General features: G+C 46.6%; 1 protein-coding gene across 8 annotated transcripts in view; it reads right to left on the reverse strand.

Annotated features, from left to right (window-relative positions):
- Positions 1 to 18,093, reverse strand: part of SLC7A6 (solute carrier family 7 member 6) — a 34,062-nt gene extending 15,969 nt beyond the window's left edge. For 2 of the 8 annotated variants that reach the window (XM_045818464.1, XM_045818465.1), the window contains exons 1-2: positions 8,184 to 8,207; positions 6,182 to 6,737 (exon numbers count right to left, since the gene is read on the reverse strand). In XM_045818464.1, coding sequence (XP_045674420.1) covers positions 6,182 to 6,701 — 520 coding nt within the window. In that variant the 5' untranslated portion in view covers positions 6,702 to 6,737; positions 8,184 to 8,207. The other 6 variants (XM_045818467.1, XM_045818471.1, XM_045818469.1 and 3 more) reach the window with 6 other exon arrangements.
- Between the last annotated feature and the right edge of the window lie 780 nt (positions 18,094 to 18,873).

Raw genomic sequence — 18,873 nt, forward strand, 5'->3', positions numbered from 1 at the left:
CTCTGCTCTGGGGCTGGTTATGTGGAGACCGCCTGGGCCCTTTCTTCTAGAATGGAACATTAACTGTGTAGCCTGTCGTGGTTATAACTTCTCTGGGCAGCCTCCCAACCAACAACTTGGGCCCCTCTCAGGCCTCCGTTTCAAGACGAATTTAATCCACCTCTCCTCCCCAAGACTCACCCTGGATTCAGTGTAGATCTTTGGTTTTTCCCTAATTATGCCCTCACTGGCTTCTTCTAACTTGTGTCTCTCGAACCCAAGCTGTTCTTATTGCCAGCCCTGCCAAGGAGACTCCCTCCATCACATCACAGCTTTGCTGGATGATCCATGAACCCAATTCTACACCCTAAATTCCAAGAAGAGATGTAAGCTGAACCCTGAAGGCTAGCCAGTCGGGATAAGAATGACTTGGCCCAGTCTCTAACAAGTTCCTGCCTTCGGGCCTGCATTATGGAAAAGCCCCGGGCTTCTGGGACAGGAGGCTTGCAGGAATTCCGATTGTGAGAAAGCTGGGTGTAACTACATTTAAGTGAGAGGAGCTGCGAGATACTACGACTTTGCATTTCTAAGAGGTGAGGTCTCTTTTCCTCGCAAAAGACTGTGATGTGGGGATGGACTTCTGAAGCACAAAAACAGTTGTGAAAAATCATAAAGGAAAGACTTAACAAATAAAAATATTCTATGTGTGAAAAATTATAGACAGAGGTGCCCTTGGGCTTGGTTATTTCTGGAATTCACCCTCAGGCCGTCGCAGGAGCAATTTGAGGTGCTCTCCGGCGCTCAGAAAAGAGTACAAACTCACGAAGCCTCCGGAAAGCAACGGGGTAACATACAAAGAACCTCGAACAGTTTCTTCCTTTAGACTCAGGGATGTCCCTTGTACAGGGTAGGGTAGAAGTCGGTTTACAATTGTTTGTATGGAAAATAATACAATAATTAATAAATAATAATACAAAAGACAATCTGTTTCATGTACTCACAAACCTACTTTTTCCCTATCCTGTATAATTCTATCCTAAGAAAATACACAGGGGGAAGAGAGGTGTAAGGGGACTATGTGGTAATGGGAGAAAATAAAATAAAGATTAAATAAAAGAAAATATGCAGAAACTCTAACATTGATTTACACACAGGACCCCTATAGCAGCACTGTTTAGAATATTAGACTATGCCACGTGTGACATGCAGAAGGGCACGTGTGACTCATTTACCCCTCACGACCGCCTCTGTAGACAAGTGCTGTCAGCTTTCCCACTGCACAAGCGGTGAAACAGAGGCAAGAGTCGGCAAACTCCTCCGGAGTCAGTAGTTACTCAATGGTAAAGCTGGAAACAAACCCGTCTGCCAGGGGGCCTGTGATTTTTATTTTAATTTATTGATTTGAGAGAGAAAGAGAGATACCAATTTATTGTTCCAATTATTTATACATTCATTGGTGGCTTCTTGTATGTGCCCAGACCAGAGATCAAACCTGCAACCTCGGTCTATCAGGATGACACTCTAACCAGCTGAGCTACCCAGCCAGGGCCCGGGAGTCTGTGACCTTAACTGCCACGCCCTCTTCCAACCATGTTTTCTGACAAGGTCCGAATGTGGAAAGAGGGAATTCAAGGAACCCATCTTCCTGGAAGAGAGCGTGGCATACAAAGGGGGGGCGGTAATTTTCCCGGGGATTGCTCTTAATAATTTCCTTGCTAATATTAATCATGGTCTTACTTTGTACCCTGATTCCCGTAAGAACAGGCCATGAGGAAAGAGAGGCTCAAAGTGAGTCAGTGATTGATTTTGAGGGAAATTCTGAAGGGACAACAAGTTCTCCCTAGACTATTGAATCATGCCCCAATTGTTTAAAAACAAGGTGTTTATAAACCTGAATAAGAAATTATCCCCGATTATTCCCATAAAAGAATTCATGAATCAGTTACAACAGGCTGAATTATTGGCAGACTTTCCTGCACCTGTTCCTTACCCATAGATACAAAGAGTCTTTCAAGAAAACAAGAAAAAATTATATAGACCCCTACCCACAGCCCAGGGATACCCCTGGGTAGCATATTGGATTAATGGCAAATTATGGTATCCCCCAAGAAGAGCTAATAGTCTCTAGAGGGTTCCAGATCCCCCCCATTGCCTTATACAGGAGCATATAATGAGGGTGGCATTAGAATGGTCAATAAGGATGGAGTCCAAGTGCCTTATAATAGTCTACATTTCATGGAAAGGCTAGCTCGAAGCAGACCTCCCTGGTGTTTATTAACTAAGGAACAAAAAAGGTTTACTGTAGCTGGATTTCCTGTTTATCTCTCCTTATATGTTTGTTTTGGTGATCAAAAGGTGGTGGGATTGTTAGACACCTGTATTTCAGGTTTATTGATTCCCATAATTTCAATGAAGTTTTACAAAATAATTTCTTGACCAGAAAAAAAAATCCCCTCTAATGAAATAGCCCCTGAATGTCTAAAAGTTGTTGGAGTAACAGCCCCTCCTTTACCTTGAATAGGAATATATATCAAATAAAATTAGACAGGCAAAGAAATAAGAAAAGCTAGTTAACTATTACAAACTAAGCACGTAGAAACAGTTACCAGGGAGTCAGATGACAAATTCTGAGAACTTTAATAAACAATAAGATATTCAAACTCTGTACATATAGCTATTTCTAATTGTCTGATTTATGGCGCTCCTGGTCAAAACAATCTTTGTTTAATATAACTGAATTCATGGAAACTTTCATACAAATTCCTGGTTACCTTTGTATTGATTTTTTTCTGCTTCACCTAATCGCAAATGTTAATCACTGCTAAAAATGAAAGTATAAAAGCCTGCTTGTACTTGCAATAAACGGAGCAGAACATCACCGTCCTCTGAGGCGTGCTGTCATCTGTCTCCCATCGCCGACGCCTTACCCACCTTTCAGGAACCCCTGGACCCAGCTGCGGCCGGACCGTGGCATTTAACCACTACCCCGAATTGCCAGGAAACTACTTATGTGTCCCCAAACCATGTTTTCTAGGAATACTTTTGTTCATTTGTTTTGTTTTTAATTTTTTTTAAACTTTTTCCAATTAATCCTGACCAGTGTGGCTCAGCTGGTAGGAACACTGTCTCATAACCAAAGGGTTGCAGGTTGGATTTCTAGTCAGGGCACATACCTAGATTGTAGATTCAATCTACAATCCAGGTGCGGGCACAACGACCCTGGGTCCAGACAGAGGGTCCCCTGACGTGTACAAGAAGCAGCCAATTGATTCTCCTCTCTCCCTTCCTCTCTAAAAGCAATGGGGAAAAAAATGTCCTCGGGTGAAGATAAAAAAAATTTTTTTGATTTTTTTCAATTACAGTTTACATTCAATATTTTGTATTAGTTTCAGGTGTTCAGCATATTGGTTAGACAATCATATACTTTACAAAGTGCCCCCCCAAGATACTGCCAGGACCCAACGGGCACCATACATAGTCACTAGAATATTACCGACTGTATTCCCTACCATGCACTTCACATCCCCGAGTCGGTTTTGTAACTACTGATCTGTGCTGGTCAATCCCTTAAACTTTTTCACCCAGTCCACCAACGCCCTGCCCCCTAGGAATACCAGATGAAGGGGATTAAATATTAAATTTTTATAAAAAGCAGTATACAAACCACAAAGAGTAGGATCTCAAGGGTATTCTTTAAAAATGATAAATAGAAAAAAATACTGGGAGGTTTTTCACATAAATAGAACAATTGTTCTCTGGGAGATAAAATCGTGGGTGATTTTGATTTTCTTTTTTTCTAATTTTTGCATTTTTCAAGTTGACTGTAAAGTCTGTTACCTTTTAAAAGGTTATTTATTTAATTTATATTTTAGAGAGGAGGGGGAGAAAAAGAAGGAGAGAAACATAATTGGTTGCCTCTGACATGCCCCCAACCAGAGACCTGACCCCAAAACCAGGCATGTGCCGCAACCAGAACCAAATTGGCAACCCCTTGACCCTCAGAGCAACAACCAGCCCGCTTAGCCACACCAGTCAGGGGTGGATTGCCTTTCAAATAAAAATTTTAAAAAAAAAGCAAGCCCTGGCCAGTGTGGCTCAGTTGGTTGGAGTATCATCCAGTGCACAAAAGGGTTGAGGGTTCAATTCCTGGTCAGGGATTAAAAAAAAAGGACATACACGCTACTTTAAAAAAATGTTTTCTTTGAGGAACAGTCCACAAAAAAGGGAGAAAACCCACAATAAAAAGCAGAATATAAAGTTATATGGAACGTATGATGTCAAAAGGAAGGAATGAAGATAAATTGAACTATCAAAAGTCCTCATCTCACCCTGGATGGTGTGGCTCAGTGGACTGAGCGCCAGCCTGTGAACCAAAAAAAGGTCAGCAGTTTGATTCCCAGTCAGGACACATGCCTGGGTTGTTGGACAGGCCCCAGGTTTGGGGCATGCAACAGGCAACCGATCAATGTATGTCTCACAAATCTCCCTCTCTCTTTCTCCTTTCCTTCCCCTCTCCCTAAATCTTTTTTTTTAAGATTTTATTTATTTATTTTCAGAGAGGAAAGGGAGAGAGAAAGAGAGAGGGAGAGAAACATCAATGTGCAGTTGGTGGGGGTCATGGCCTGCAACCCAGGCATGTACCCTGACTGGGAATCGAACCTGCGACACTTTGGTTTGCAGCCTGTGCTCAATCCACTGAGCTACGCCAGCCAGGGCTAAAATCTTCAAATCTTAAAAAAAAAGTCCTCATCTCTTAGTGGTAAATTAAGGATGATTTGAGGTGAAGTTATTTTTCTCCTTGATGAATACGTTTTATAATCAGAAAACCATCCCCAGCCCTGGCTGGCATAGCTCAGTAGATTGAGCGTGGGCTGCGAACCAAAGTGTCACAGGTTCGATTCCCAGTCAGGGCACATGCCTGGGTTGCAGGCCATGACCTCCAGCAACCGCACATTGATCTCTCTCTCTCCCCCTTTCTTCCCTCTCTAAAAATAAATGAATAAAATCTTTTTAAAAAAAACTTAAAAAAGAAAAGAAAACCATTCCCTTTTTTAGAGAGCTCAGTCAGGCCAGAGCCCCCCTGACCAAACCCTATCAGATATACAACTAAGTATACTCCTTCCCTCTTCCCAAGGGTATCTGGGGAGAGATTTCCTTTAACATTTTGCTTTAACAAATTTCTTAAAGTTAGGAGGAATGGCGGACTGCACAATCCTTTACTGCTAACTCCCCGGTGTTCTTAGTCTATTTTTAACACTGTAGATAAACTACATATTCTGCCAAAGCTTTTGCAAGCAGAGATATGGGAAGAACAGAGTATAATTAAGGGCCTCTGGCAACACAGTGCTAAGGAATGCAGGGAATTCTGGGCTACTTCTTAGCTAAATAAAACATTAGCTCCACACCACTAGGTAAATTCCCAGTGATCCTCTCTCCCTTTCACTGACTTCACCGGGAATCCCTCCTCCCCACCTCATAAGAGAAAAATTAAAATAAAGAGGTATCCACAAAAACCCAAATATGGGGTAGAAGCCACCCACCTTCCTCTCACTGGCCCCAGGCAGAGCTTGTTTACAAAGTCAGTGTAAAGAAATCCGAAACACCAAAGGGGGGGTGGGGGGAGCCATCTGGTATGGCGCCTGCTGCTTAGAACAGGCTGTGGGGAGTGGCAGTGGCAGGAAGGAGTGGCCCTGTGGTCCTGCGGGCCTGAGGGACGGCGCCCTGGGACCCCCCACAATCTAGAGCAGCCCATTTCCTCACTGGTGCCTTTAAACTCGTTTAAGATAAAAAGCTGAGAAGCAAAATAACTCTTTTTTTGAGCAGCATAATAAAGGCTTCAGCACCTATGATTTTTTCTGGGCTAAGCTGTAACTAGTGATGTGGACTCCAATCAAAACACCTGACAAGACAGATATAAGACATGCAGCAACCTGTCCCAGAGACTGGGGAGCAGAGCTCGGGGACAGCCAAGGGTAAAAGGAATGTGAGGCATCAAAGCCACAGACAGACTCAAACTTCCCCCGCCCCATCCTCTACCCTTACCTCAGGACCAAGTGACGCTGGTGAAATCACTTCTTGAAAAGATACACCTCTTTTCCTCCCAAAAAGCAGAATATACTGTTCATCAATATAAGGTGTTACTAGCATTACTAAGGTAGCCCGCGCCCCCACTAACACTCCCCCATGTAGCCCTGAGACTCACATATGCAAGCAGCAGCAAGGAGCCGGCAGGCCAGGTACGGCGGGTCACAGGTCGGAAAGGAGGGCTGGATGATGTAGTTGGCGAAGGTGATGGCGATGACGGCCTGACTGGTGGGTTCGACGATTAGCAGGGAGGCCCAGAGGCGAATGAAGGCAATGAAGCCCCCAAAGGCCTCTAGAATATAAGCATAGCTGGCCCCAGACTTGGTGATGGTGGTCCCCAGTTCTGCATAGCAAAGGGCACCCACAACGGAGAAAAGCCCACCAATGGCCCACACGACCAGCGACAACCCATAGGAAGTTGTGTATGCCAGAACACCCTTGGGTGAAACAAAGATCCCTGAGCCGATCATGTTGCCCACCACCAGGCTGACGCCATTCAGCAGAGAGATCTCCTTCTTCAGCTGCATAGTTTCTGTGGTCCCTTGAGGTGACGTGCTGTCATCTTCCTCCCTGGGCTTGCCCGCCTCAGGAATGAAATGATATGCAGGCGCCTGGCTCTCCAGCTCCTTGGCTTCCATGGCGAATGTTTCCTTCACACCTGTGTTTACTACGGCCTGGCAAAGAATATAAGTATGTCAGTCTAAGGCAGGAGCTGGGGAAGCTCTAGTGTAGACCTGCAAGGCAGGCAGATTTCCCAGCCCACCTCGTATGTAGGACAGCAGGCTTCATACACATACCGAACCACAGTGAGCCTGTCTCAGTTTCCACCACAGGACTCAGGGAAAGGAGGGAGGCAGACCTCCATGGCTCCCAGTAAAGACCCCATAAGAGCTCAAGCACAGCGTGAAGGCGACTTCCAACAAGAGGCACCTGGCTTGTTGCCCAGGGTAGGCTGGCATTGGGTTTATCCATAGCGTGGATTCTCCTTGAGATACAGTTTTGGCTGTGTTCTTGTCAGCTTAAAACCTGCAAACCTGCCCCGCAGAAAAGACCACAGTCCCAGCGCCTGGTTCACAGCCTTAGCCAGCCTGAACGTCTTCTCACTGTCTATACCCGGGGAATGCTATCCACTCGCATCCACCCAGACATAAACAGGGACCTCCATAGTGTGCAGCCGCATGTGGAGAGGACTGGAGCTACTGTCGGGCTGGCAAAGAGCATGAGCAGCTGGTGGGAAGGGCTAGGAAGACGCTAAGACACAGGCATAACACTATTGCCAAGAGGGACCAAGGAGAAAACCTTCATGAAAACACACACCCTGCCCTGGCTGACGTGGCTCAGTTGCTTGAGCATCGTCCCATGAGGCGAGGGGTCATTGGTTCGGTTCCCAGTCAGGGCACGTGCCTGGGTTGTGTGCTAGGTCCCCAGTTGGGGCGCATGCAAGAGGCAAGTGATCGATGTTTCTCTCACACATCGATGTTTCTCTCCCTCTCTTTCTCCCTCCCTCCCCGTAGCTCTAAAAAACAAATAAAATCTTTTTCAAAAAAGAAAGAAAATACATGCCCATATACCACTATTTCAAAAATACCCACCTTACTTCCTACACGTCCACTCAGCACCTTCCTTTCCCCCAAGTGCCCAGAGAGGGACAACGTGGTAAAAACAGACGGAGAAAGAGCGCCCAGAGAGCACCGTGACCTGGGGCCCCTCTGCTGTTGGCTCATTTGCCCTCCTCCTCAGCACCCCCTCACCACCATCTAGGGCTGCAAAGCGATTCTCCCAGAATAGGACCCAGAAGCCCTGACACCCAGTCAGAGCTACAAGGTTCCTCTTATCCACAGATCTGGTTTTGGACGGCACCCTGAAGGGAGGTGGGAGCGCGCGTACGCGCGCGCACACGCACGCACACACACACACATGCGCTCACCCACACTACCACCTTCGGATTCAAGTTGGGCCAGTCCAGAAACCCCGAGGGAGCTGGATTCCGCACCAACCTACCTACAAAGGGCCCAGAATCTGTCCGAGGAAGACAAGCACCGTCCTGAACCTCCCCGCAGCACGGCCTTCTCCCTCCCTCCATTCCTGTGCCCCAGGGGTCAGGAATTCGGGTTCCCTACCCCTAACTCATCTTCCGAAGAAAGCAGTCTGGAGGCCATCTGGTTCCCACCCAGGAGTCAGTCGTGTAAGGGCACAGAGACAACGTCCCTGGATAAGAATGGGGTCAATTAGCACATCATCTTCCCAGAAGCCTCTGACCTGCTCGACAAAAATGGATGTTTTGGAACCTGGCCTCACTGAGCTGGCACGAGGGAACCAGGGCCCGAGGAGTAAGCGGTTCTCAGGGAAAACTGATCTTCACAGCCCCCCTCCGAACTCCTGCCTTACCTGTCTCAGTGCCCCTCCTCAGTCCAGACCGAACCCACCTGAAAAAAGCTCCTTTGGGGCACCAGGAGGCCTTCCCACACTCCCAGAGGGGTTGCGCCAGCCCGCCTCTGCTTGGAGGAGGCGTGGCTGTGAGGTGGCACTGCTTTCCCTTCACCCCTGGCATGGGGCCTGCAGGTCTCCCGTGCAGGCACACCGGAACACATTTGTTTCCGAACACATTTGTTTCCACGTGTCCGGTGGATGAGCCCAGGCACCGGCAAAAACAGAACAAGGAAGTAGCTGAGGAGCCTGTACTCGCACGTGAGTCAGCTGCAGAGACCTAGGCTGTTCTTTTCACCCAACGCAACACAGGCCAGCTCCAGCCTCCTCCTATTCCATCAGACCCTAGCTGGGGGGAGGGGGCAGGGAAGGGGGAAAGCCACCAGGTATTCCCTTTGAACTGCTGACACCAGATGTGTGGGTTTTCCACACAACAAGCAATTCTGCAACACCAGCTGGGTGTCCTACTAAATTCTGACGCCGTCTACCCAGCTAGAGTATCAGTTCCCACAGGGTAGGGGCTCAGTCCCACAAAACTGCCCCCTACCACCGTTTCAGATGCCATCCGCAGGTCCAGGTTGTTACCAGTGCCTATGACTGACTGGCTACAAATAGGAGGTTCCAACCACCCCCTCCTTGAGTTTAATTAAGTTGCTAAAGCAGCTCACTGGATTAAGGAAAATTTATTAGATTACCAGTGCACTGCACTCAGGAAGGTACGGCACAGAGGAAGGTATGTGGCAGGGGGCACCGAGTTTCCCTGAGCTCGCTGGGCACGTCTCTCTCCCAGCACCTCCGCGTGTTCGCCGACCCAGAAGCTCTCCAAACCCCATCTTTCGGATTTTTTACGGAGGCTTAAATCCAAAGGCATGAATGATTAAATCATTGACCACAGGTGATTGATTTGACCTCCAACTCCTCTCCCCTCCCCAGAGGCTGAGACTGGTCTGAAAGTTCTACCTCTAATCATAAGGTTGGTTTCTTGGCAACCAGCCTCCATCCTAAGAGGATTTAGATGCTTTCCAAAAATCACCTGATTAACGTAAACTCCTGCATGTTGAAAGGGGCTGTAACAGACATCCATTTCATTTCTTTCTCGTTTTATGCTCTGGAGCTATTTCAGAAACAAAACTAAATATTATAACAAAAAATGTCCATATGCCTCTTAATGTAGCAAAGTACAGGAGCTGTGGGCCAGAAATAGTGGACGGAGACCAAATATGTATTTAATCACAGTTGTCACAGAGAGGAAAAAACAGAGTTAAGCTCATTTCACAGGAAAATAAAATCTGATATAAAATGGAATCTCCTCAACTTCCCACTTCCATTTAGGATGTAGAAAGCTGGGAAGAGCACCACTCCCACTCCTATAATAAGAAGTTGTTAAATAATCTACAAAACCGTAACTCTCCTTGAAGCCGCCAGAGAACTGAGGTTACAGGACAGCTGAGCAGGCTGAAATTCGAGGAAAAACAAGCACGTCCAGGGAGAGACACAAGCGCTGGCCCCCCTGCAGTAAAGGGAGAACGGTGGGGCCAGCATCCAGCACGGAAAGGGGAGTTCAGATACAATTTGTAAGGAATTACTGAAGGCCAAGTGCGGGTTAGCAGGAGCCACAGACTTCAGTGGACGCTCCTAAGAAACACGAGGCAGTGGCCAGAGAGAGCCCCCAGCAGTGCTCCTCGTCTAGAGAAAGTAGTCACTACGTTGGGAAAAACACAAAGGTCTACCTGGTCCCTTCTCCAAAGAATACAGATCTTAAACCCCTGGGGAAAGGGCAGCAAACTCTGTCCCTCTCAGAGCAGCTGGGGCAGGAAATCCTGATCACACTGAACCTACCTACCCTTACAGGTGCCCTACCTGTGGGGGAGGGGCAGGATCACCCAGAAAGATACACACACATCCAGACCCAGGGAAACAGCATCTGCCTAAGACTGAGGCTGAACCCAAACAAATAATGTACCCGCTGCTCCCCACCACCAGATTAGCAAGCACCCAGCAACAAGACTGCTGAGGTCGACTATGCCTTGATGCTTAGGTGCAGAAAGGCCTGAAGCTAAAGGTGGTGGAGCATAAACACAGGAAAAATCCTCCCTCTAGCAAACCAACCCTAAGCTGTAGGAAGACTTTGGTACACAAAAAGGTAACCATAGCAACAACAAAACCCAAACATAACTGGCTCAACTTCCATACCAACAACCTAGTAAAAGAAGCATACCCATTTCCTGGAATTCATGCACCTCAGTCTTTACTATTCCATAAACTACATCTGAAGAACAATAACAAATCGTAAGCAAAAAAAAAAAAACAAAAACAAAAACAAACAACCAAACAAACCCACTATCAAGAGGCAAAGTAATCAACAGGATAAAACTTAGAGATGACCTAGGTATTGAAATTATCAACAGGGAGTTTAACTACAATTATGTGAAAAATAACATAACAGAGGTCATTTTAACATAGGGTAGGAGCCCCCGTCCCAGAGGGACTGCCTTGCACACTTTACCCCCTCAAATCTTTGGAATGTTGAGACTGGGTAAAGTAACCTTTGGACTGGGCCTGAAATTTATTTTTTATTTTTATTTATTTATTTTAGAGAGAGGGGAAGGGAAGAAGAAAGGGAGTGAAACATCAATGGGAGAGAGAAACCATCAACCGGTTGCCTCCTGAACGTGCCCTGACCAGGGTGCAAACTTGCAATTCAAGTATGTGCCCTGACCAGGAATCGAAGTGGCAACCTTTCGGTCCGCAGGACAACGCCCAACCAACTGATCCACACCAGCCAGGGCTAAAGACATTCTTCATTTAAAAAAAATCTTCATTGTATTTTTGAAACATCTTTTTAAAGACATTCTTTATTATTAACACTACTATGTAAGCTTATCCACACCTATAAAAATTCCTTCCTTAGCTTATTAACACCCATAAAAATTTCCACCTGTTATTCGTGTCATAATTCCCCTCCCCTTTCTCATAAACACCTCCTGCCTTCATTTCCTAATCCTCTCTACCTGAATTGGCACTATTGTTTTGGATCTCAAATGTTTGTTGCCTCTCACATTGGCCTTGTATTTTTAGGTTAACAATTAATATATTAAATGTTCTAATGACAAAGCTGGACAGCATTCAGGAACAGATGTGGGATTTTGGCAGAGAAATGAAAACTTTAACAATCAAAATGGTTAATAGTGAAAAACTAAAAGAAAATAAAGCCTCCAGCCCTGGCTGGTGTGGCTCAGTGGCCTGAGCGCCAGCCTGCGAACCAAAAGATCGCCAGCTCAATTCCAAGTCAGGACTGCGGGCCAGGTCCCCAGTGGGGGGCCACGTGAGAGGCAACCACACATTAATGTTTCTCTCCTTCTCTTTCTCCCTCCCTCCTTCCCTCTAAAATAAATAAATAAAATCTTAAAAAAAAATAACTGGAACTGCCAGAAAATCGAACTGTATGGAAGTCCTGACAACCAAGGAGTTAAAGAAGAAACATTCATCCAGAATGGTAGGAGGGGAGGAGACAGGCAGCAGGGGCAGTTAGGACTCAAAGCAAGGTGGGGGCCGGAGAACAGGACGGACAAGGCAGAGGCTGGTGGACCAGGAGGTCCGTCCTAAATTTGAGTGCAGATAAACCTGGAGAAACAACTAGGGAGTAAGACAGACTGTGCAACCCAGGGTTCCAGCACAGGGAAATAAAGTCTCAAATCTTCTGGCTGTAAAAATCTGTAGGGGTTGTGCCAGGAGGAGAAACTCCCAGCCTCACAGGAGAGTTCACTGGAGAGACCTACAAGGTCCTAGAACATACACAAGCCCAACCACCTGGGAATCAGCACCAGAAGGGCCCAATTTGCTTGTGGGTAGCAGGGGAAGTGACTGAAAGCCAGCAGAGAGCAAAGCAAGCAACATTGTTTCCTCTCGGACCCCTCCCCTACAGACAGCCCACAACGCAGTGACATGGGTAGCCCCACCCTGGCAAATACCTAAGGCTCTGCCTCTTACAACGTAACAGGCATGCTGAGACAAAAAAAAAAAAAAATATGGCCCAAATAAAAGAACAGATCAAAGCTCTAGAAAAAAATACAACTAAGTGATGAAGAGATAGCTAACCTATCAGATGCAGAGTTCAAAACACTGGTAATCAGGATGTTCACAGAAATGGTTGAGTATGGTCGAAAAACAGAGGAAAAAGTGAAGGCTATGAAAAGTAAGATAAAGGAAAATGCACTGGGAATCAACAGTGAAGGGAATGAAACCAGGATTCAAATCAACAATTTGGAACAGAAGGAAGAAATAAACATTCAACAGGAACAGAATGAAGAAACAAGAATTCAAAAAAATGAAGAGAGGCTTAGGAACCTCAGGGATAACCTTAAACATTCCAACATCTAAATCATAGGGGTGCCAGGAGAAGAGGAAGAGCAAGAAATTGAAAATTTATTTGAAAACATAATGAAGGAGAACTTCCCCAATCTGGCAAAGAAAATTGACTTCCAGGAAGTCCAGGAAACTCAAAGAGTCCCAAAAAAGTTGGACCCAAGGAAGCACACACCAAGGCACATCATAATTACATTACCCAAGATTAAAGAGAAGGAGAAAATCTTAAAAGCAGCAAGAGAAAAGAAGACAGTTACCTACAAAGGAGTTCCCATCAGACTGTTAGCTGATTTCTCAAAAGAAACCTTGCAGGCAAGAAGGGGCTGGAAAGAAGTATTCAAAGTCACGAAAGGCAAGGACCTACATCCAAGATTGCTCTATCCAGCAAAGCTTTCATTTAGAATGGAAGGGAAGATAAAGTGCTTCCCAGATAAGATCAAGTTAAAGGAGTTCATCATCACCAAGCCCTTATTATATGAAATGTTAAAGGGACTTACCTAAGAAAAAGAAGATAAAAAATATGAAAAGTAAAATAACAACAAACTCACAACTATCAACAACTGAACCTAAACAAACAAAAATGAACTAGGCAAACAACTAGAACAGGAACAGATTCACAGAAATAAAAATCACATGGAGGGTTATCAGCAGGGAGGGGGAAGGGGGACAATGGGGGAAAGATACAAGGAATAAGAAGCATAAATGGTAGGTAAAAAATAGACAGGGGGAGGTTGAGAAGAGTATGGGAAGTGGAGAAGCCAAAAAACTTATATGTATGACCCACAGACATGAACTAAGGTGGGGGAATGATGGGGGGTGCAGGGCTGAGGGGAATAAAGGGGAGAAAAAATGGGACAACCACAATAACATAATAAAATATCTTTTTTTTTAAAGGATCTAGATTCTAGAAGGTCTGAAGATGGAATACTCCAGCATAGTTCTTGTCTAAGTAGTTGTGTGAATTCTGTGAAATATGAAACTGGCACGTGCAGTAGGACTCACCTCCATGCAGGAGATGGGGGCAAGTCAGGGTGGCAGACAGACTTCCAATGGGAAAAAAGCAGCTTGGGCTCCTACTGCTACTCAGTCAGTCTCAGAGCTCAGTTAGGAACCCTCCAGCAGGAACTGCCTGAGGCCTTGAGGACCAACTTCAACTTTCTTAGCAGGGCCTTGTCACTAGGTCCCCTGCTACGCACAGTCCCACCTACAGTCCAGTCACACTGATTTACTTAACAGTCTCCTAAACCCTGAAGCCTAACAAACAAATACACCTCTGCTCACACTGAGCACTCTGCCTCTAACATTCTACATCTCCCACCTTTTCCTCCATATCCTGGCTGCCGCCTTTCTCTATATATCTCCTCGTACCCCTAAGGCTTCTCGTACATGCTCCTGCCTCAGCAGCCACCTCATGCTGTTGTTGCACTGACTTTCCTTCGGTCTCTCCCAACTAGTCTGTGAGCTCCTTGTCTGTTTTAGTAGCATCCAATACTAGGTGTAGGGCAGGATCTGTACTCAGTTCATGATTGTTGAATAAAAACATATCAACAACAGAAAACACTTAGGACAGAAAACACACAACAAATCCTACTGAAGGTCTAACATCTCAAGCCACCTGCTCCCCAGAACAGCAACAAAGGCTTAACTAAAGAGAGGTGATGGATCATTCAACCCTGGCCGGGTAGCTCAGTTGGTCAGAGCATCATCTAGATGCACCAAGGGTGCGGGTTAGGTCTCCAGGCAGCAGGACACACATGAGAATCAAACAATGAATGCATCAGTGAATGGAACAACAAATCAATATCTCTCTTCTCTCCTCCCCACCCCCTACTTCCTCTCTCTAAAATCAGTAAGTAAAATTTTTTTTTAAAAAGACAGAGAGAAAGATGCAATCATTCAGAGAAGCCTGTTTAAGACAGTGAGTGGTTCTCATTCTGTCACAGCACTTTTTCTTCAGGTAACAGGTGATAAAGTAGGTAAAAAACATTACAAAAAGCTACTATGACTACAAAAATGGTTTGGTTCTCTCTTTTTTAAGATTTTATTCATTTATTTTTAGAGAAGGGGAGGGAGGGAGAAAGAGAGGAAGAGAAACATCAACAATGGTCACTCCTCACGTGCCCCCTACTGAGGACCGGGCCCACAACTCAGGCATATGCCCTAATTGGGAATTGATCTGGCGACTCTTTGGTTCGAAGGCCAGTGCTCAATCCACTGAGGCACACCAGTCAGGGCCAAAAATGGTTTTTAATTCATCTGCCTACTCATGCAAGAGTATCTACATACATTCATAAAAAAGCAGTGGACTGCGGTGTGAGATGCACTGTGTGTCCCCACAGACTAGACTTACAGACTTTCCACAACAATGGGATGAAAACCACTGATACAAAGACTCTACCAGATCATCTCTGAATTGGCTGCACTTTTGCCTTCAGTTTTATTCAACTGATAAAAGGTTGTGTGAAGTTCACACACAATTATCAGTCTTTCACTCTCTTAATACACAATCTTTAAAATCATGATTGAAGACAATTTCTATTCAATCACTCAGTGCACCCTATAGTTCCTGTCTTGAAAAACCAATATTAAGCCCCCCTAGTACATACACAATGCAGCTTTCTAACAGGTTTTCATTCTATTTTCCAAGCTCTTGCAGCAGATAATAAAGGAATTAATCAGACCACTAAAATTTCTGCACAAAAATTTAATCATAAGTTATATGCAATTTCAGGCGTGTGGGGGGGAGAGGCTCTTTCAAAGTTCAATTACAAAGAATATTTTATAAGCCAGCATTTAATAACTCTTTTATGATTGATGACTATGAGAAAAAATGCTATTGAGAAATATACCAAAATCTTAACTGTGGTCAAACACAGAGGACTTCTTTTTTAAACTTCTCTGAGTCTTGTGAATAAATACTGTTACTTTCCTAAAGTATTTGCCACCTAGTATTTCTTTTTAACCTCCTCGAAAGACCTTTAATTATAAATGACCACAATTACTCTTTAGAGAGATAATGTATTTCATTAGTATAATAAAGTCTCTTTACTAGAATTGTGTTTATATTGTACACAAACAACTAAAACTCTTTCCAAATCTCAAAGATCCAAGAAAGTCAAGGGAGAACAGAGCAACAATATTCACCTGTGAAGAAACAAGCACACATCACAGTTTCATTAGCCTCCTCATCATAAAGAAAACAGTCTCCACATCAAGGCCTAATTATCCTTGTCTGCTGTGGCCATTTAATCTCTGCAACAAAGAGTAAGGTAATTTTTCAAGAAATGAACCTAGTAAAGAGCAGCCCATATTTCCCTTTGTAAAAAAAAAAAAATCTAAGTTTTATATGCCCAGAGGGGCAGCACTCAATTACTGAGAAGTTCCATCACACCCACAGCACGGGTGTAACTAAAGCAACCAGCCCAAACAGGAGTCAGGGAACTGGCCAGGTCCCCTCAAACCATTCATGTCTGCACAGATGCTGCTCCCCAAGTCCTAGGTCCCCAGGACACCACCTGCATCACTTTTGTAGAAATGTATCTACATCCTGGAGTTACAGCAGGAAGCCCGGGGGACAGAGGTTGGGAAATTTCCTGTACCAAGAAGTGCCAAGGAGGTTGGTCACATAACAGGTATTTATTTTTGGTCTGCAATAAAAATACGTCCACAGCCAGACAGGGAAGGAGCAAGATAGGAGGAAACCAAGCTTGTGATTTTCCACGTATTTGTCAGGAAAGGAAAACCAAATAAATATAAGAACTGAAGTGACAGTCTGAGACCGAAGTCAGGAAGTGAAAACCTTTAGCACAAAATGGGATAAGCAATGTGGGCAGCCTGGAAAGGGCCTCGCAGCATGCAAAAAGAGGCGAAAATCATCTCAGAAAGCACTCATAGGCTTTCAAAAGTCTGCTTCTCCCAGATTTTCAAACCAGGAAACAGCTTTCAGAGATAAGCCCCAGATGGCTCAGCATTCTGCCAGCCCAGATTTGCTGGCAGTGCTTTTTTTTCCCCATCAAGGGCAGAGGCTGACTTCTTTTTAACCATGTCACCAATCACAGAGCACCGTGCACACAAGAGGTACTCAAAAACATCTGTTAAATTAAATATTGATTCCTACTCAGAATGACCATCACACACCGTAGTGCCCAGACTGTTTGCTTAGTGCTTAGGGAAGATTTCACAGAATGTTTCACAAATATCCCCTCCCGTTTATGACATGAGATGTTCAAACAAGATGACAGGACGCGGAGACGCTAGAAAGAGCCTTAATAACAGGAGCAACCCTTCCCGAGCCCCAGGGGGCCAATACTCCCACAGCATCCCCAAGAAGCTCTGCTCCTGCCTCCCCATCCTCAGGGCCTTGTACCCTCCAGCTTTCTCACTCGCAGGCTCTCGCACTCAGCGCAGGTCCTCTTCCGCACCATCAGACTCGCACTTGGGTATTTCAGTCTTCCTTCCACAGTCTGTCCTGCTCAGCGTCACTCTCACCTGTCTCGATCACACAGCCTCTCGCACACTCACGAGTCACCCTCACACCCAGAACCTCTCTCTTACATCAACATGGAATCCTCCCCAAGGGTCTTGCACACTCACAGAGCCACCTTCAGCCTCTGGGTTTCACACACATGCAGTATCCTTCTAGACCAGGAAACCCGTTTCTTTCTTCCTTCCTTCCTTTCTTCCTTCCTTCCTCCCTCCCTCCCTCTGTCCGTCCCTCTTTCTCACACACACACGTGGAGTCTTTCTCCCACACTCCTGGAATCACCTCCAGCTTTCACGCGAGTTTTCACGCGAGAGGGACCAGCGCGTGTAAGGTCCTTACCCACGCAGCGTCACGCTCTCGCCCGCAGCGTCCCTCCCGCGGCCCGCCCGCGCCCTTTCCCAGGCCCGCATCTCGCCGGAGGCGGCTGCGGCAGGGGCAGCAGGCGCCGCGTGGGGAGTTCGGCCCCCAGGACGCGCGGGGAATTCCGCCCCACGGGACGCAGTCCTGCCCCGCCGTCCCCGGCGCCTGCCCGAGGTCCGTTACCTCGCGGGTGGCCAGGCGCCTCCAGGATGCTAGATCGCGCTACCGCCTCGGCCGCCACGTCCGCTCAGGCCCCGCCCCTATCACGTAATCTGCCGCCGGATCGCGACAGCGTGCGGCGCGTCGGGACTAGACGCTGTGCTGTGCCTGGGAGATGCGGGCAGAGGCTTCTCCCGGCCTCTGCGATCTGGCGGGCAGTACTCGGGCACTCACGTGTGCTCTCCCGGCTTCTGAGTGCACTTGGCAGTCAGGCCCCCGGCCGGCCACGCCGGGCCCCACGCGGGCCGTGACCTGGGCCCAGCCACCCTCACCAGCTGGCGTGCCACTCCCTGACACTACGAGGAGTCACCCCAGGCTCCCAGGGATTCAGAACAGAGACTCTCACGCGGGGACCTCTAACCGACCCCCAAACCTCGTTCCTATGTGTCCCACACCCAGGGGGACCACAGATAGCTTACACAAAGAACCTTCTTATCCCCTACACAGCCAACCCTCCCCTCCGGAAGACAGAGACTCAGGATTTGCCCTCCACATTCACAACTTAGACCACCACACATCCACTGAGACCCCCACAAATACATGGACGCTGCTGGTGTTCCGTAGCCAACCGCGGGACTTCCTGGGGCTCAGGCTTGAGGCCACTTATCCATCCTCATTTTGCCTGACCCTCCTGACACCCCCATTAGGGGACTGCACCCTCCTGCCTCCTTCTGTCCTTCTGGTTGCTCCTCCATCTCCCAGGCCCTTTTCCTCTGGTGGTTCTGTGGCTCTGTCCAGGGCCTCCTGACCACACAGGCAGCTGAGCCCTCCCTCTCAGCCTCCTGTCTGCACTTTAAGCCAGGACTGTCTCCTGGGGAATGGAGTCATTCCTCCCAGACATGTGTCCACAACCTCACATCCTCTGGTTCCATACTGACCATATCCAAATCTCTGTTCCCTACCACCCAACCCGGTGACCCAGCCAGAGATGGGCAGCACCCTGGACCCTTCCTCCT

Source organism: Phyllostomus hastatus, unplaced genomic scaffold, assembly GCF_019186645.2.
Source record: "Phyllostomus hastatus isolate PE091 unplaced genomic scaffold, TTU_PhHast_1.1 phas_scaffold_345, whole genome shotgun sequence".
NCBI classification, from domain to species: Eukaryota; Metazoa; Chordata; class Mammalia; order Chiroptera; family Phyllostomidae; genus Phyllostomus; species Phyllostomus hastatus.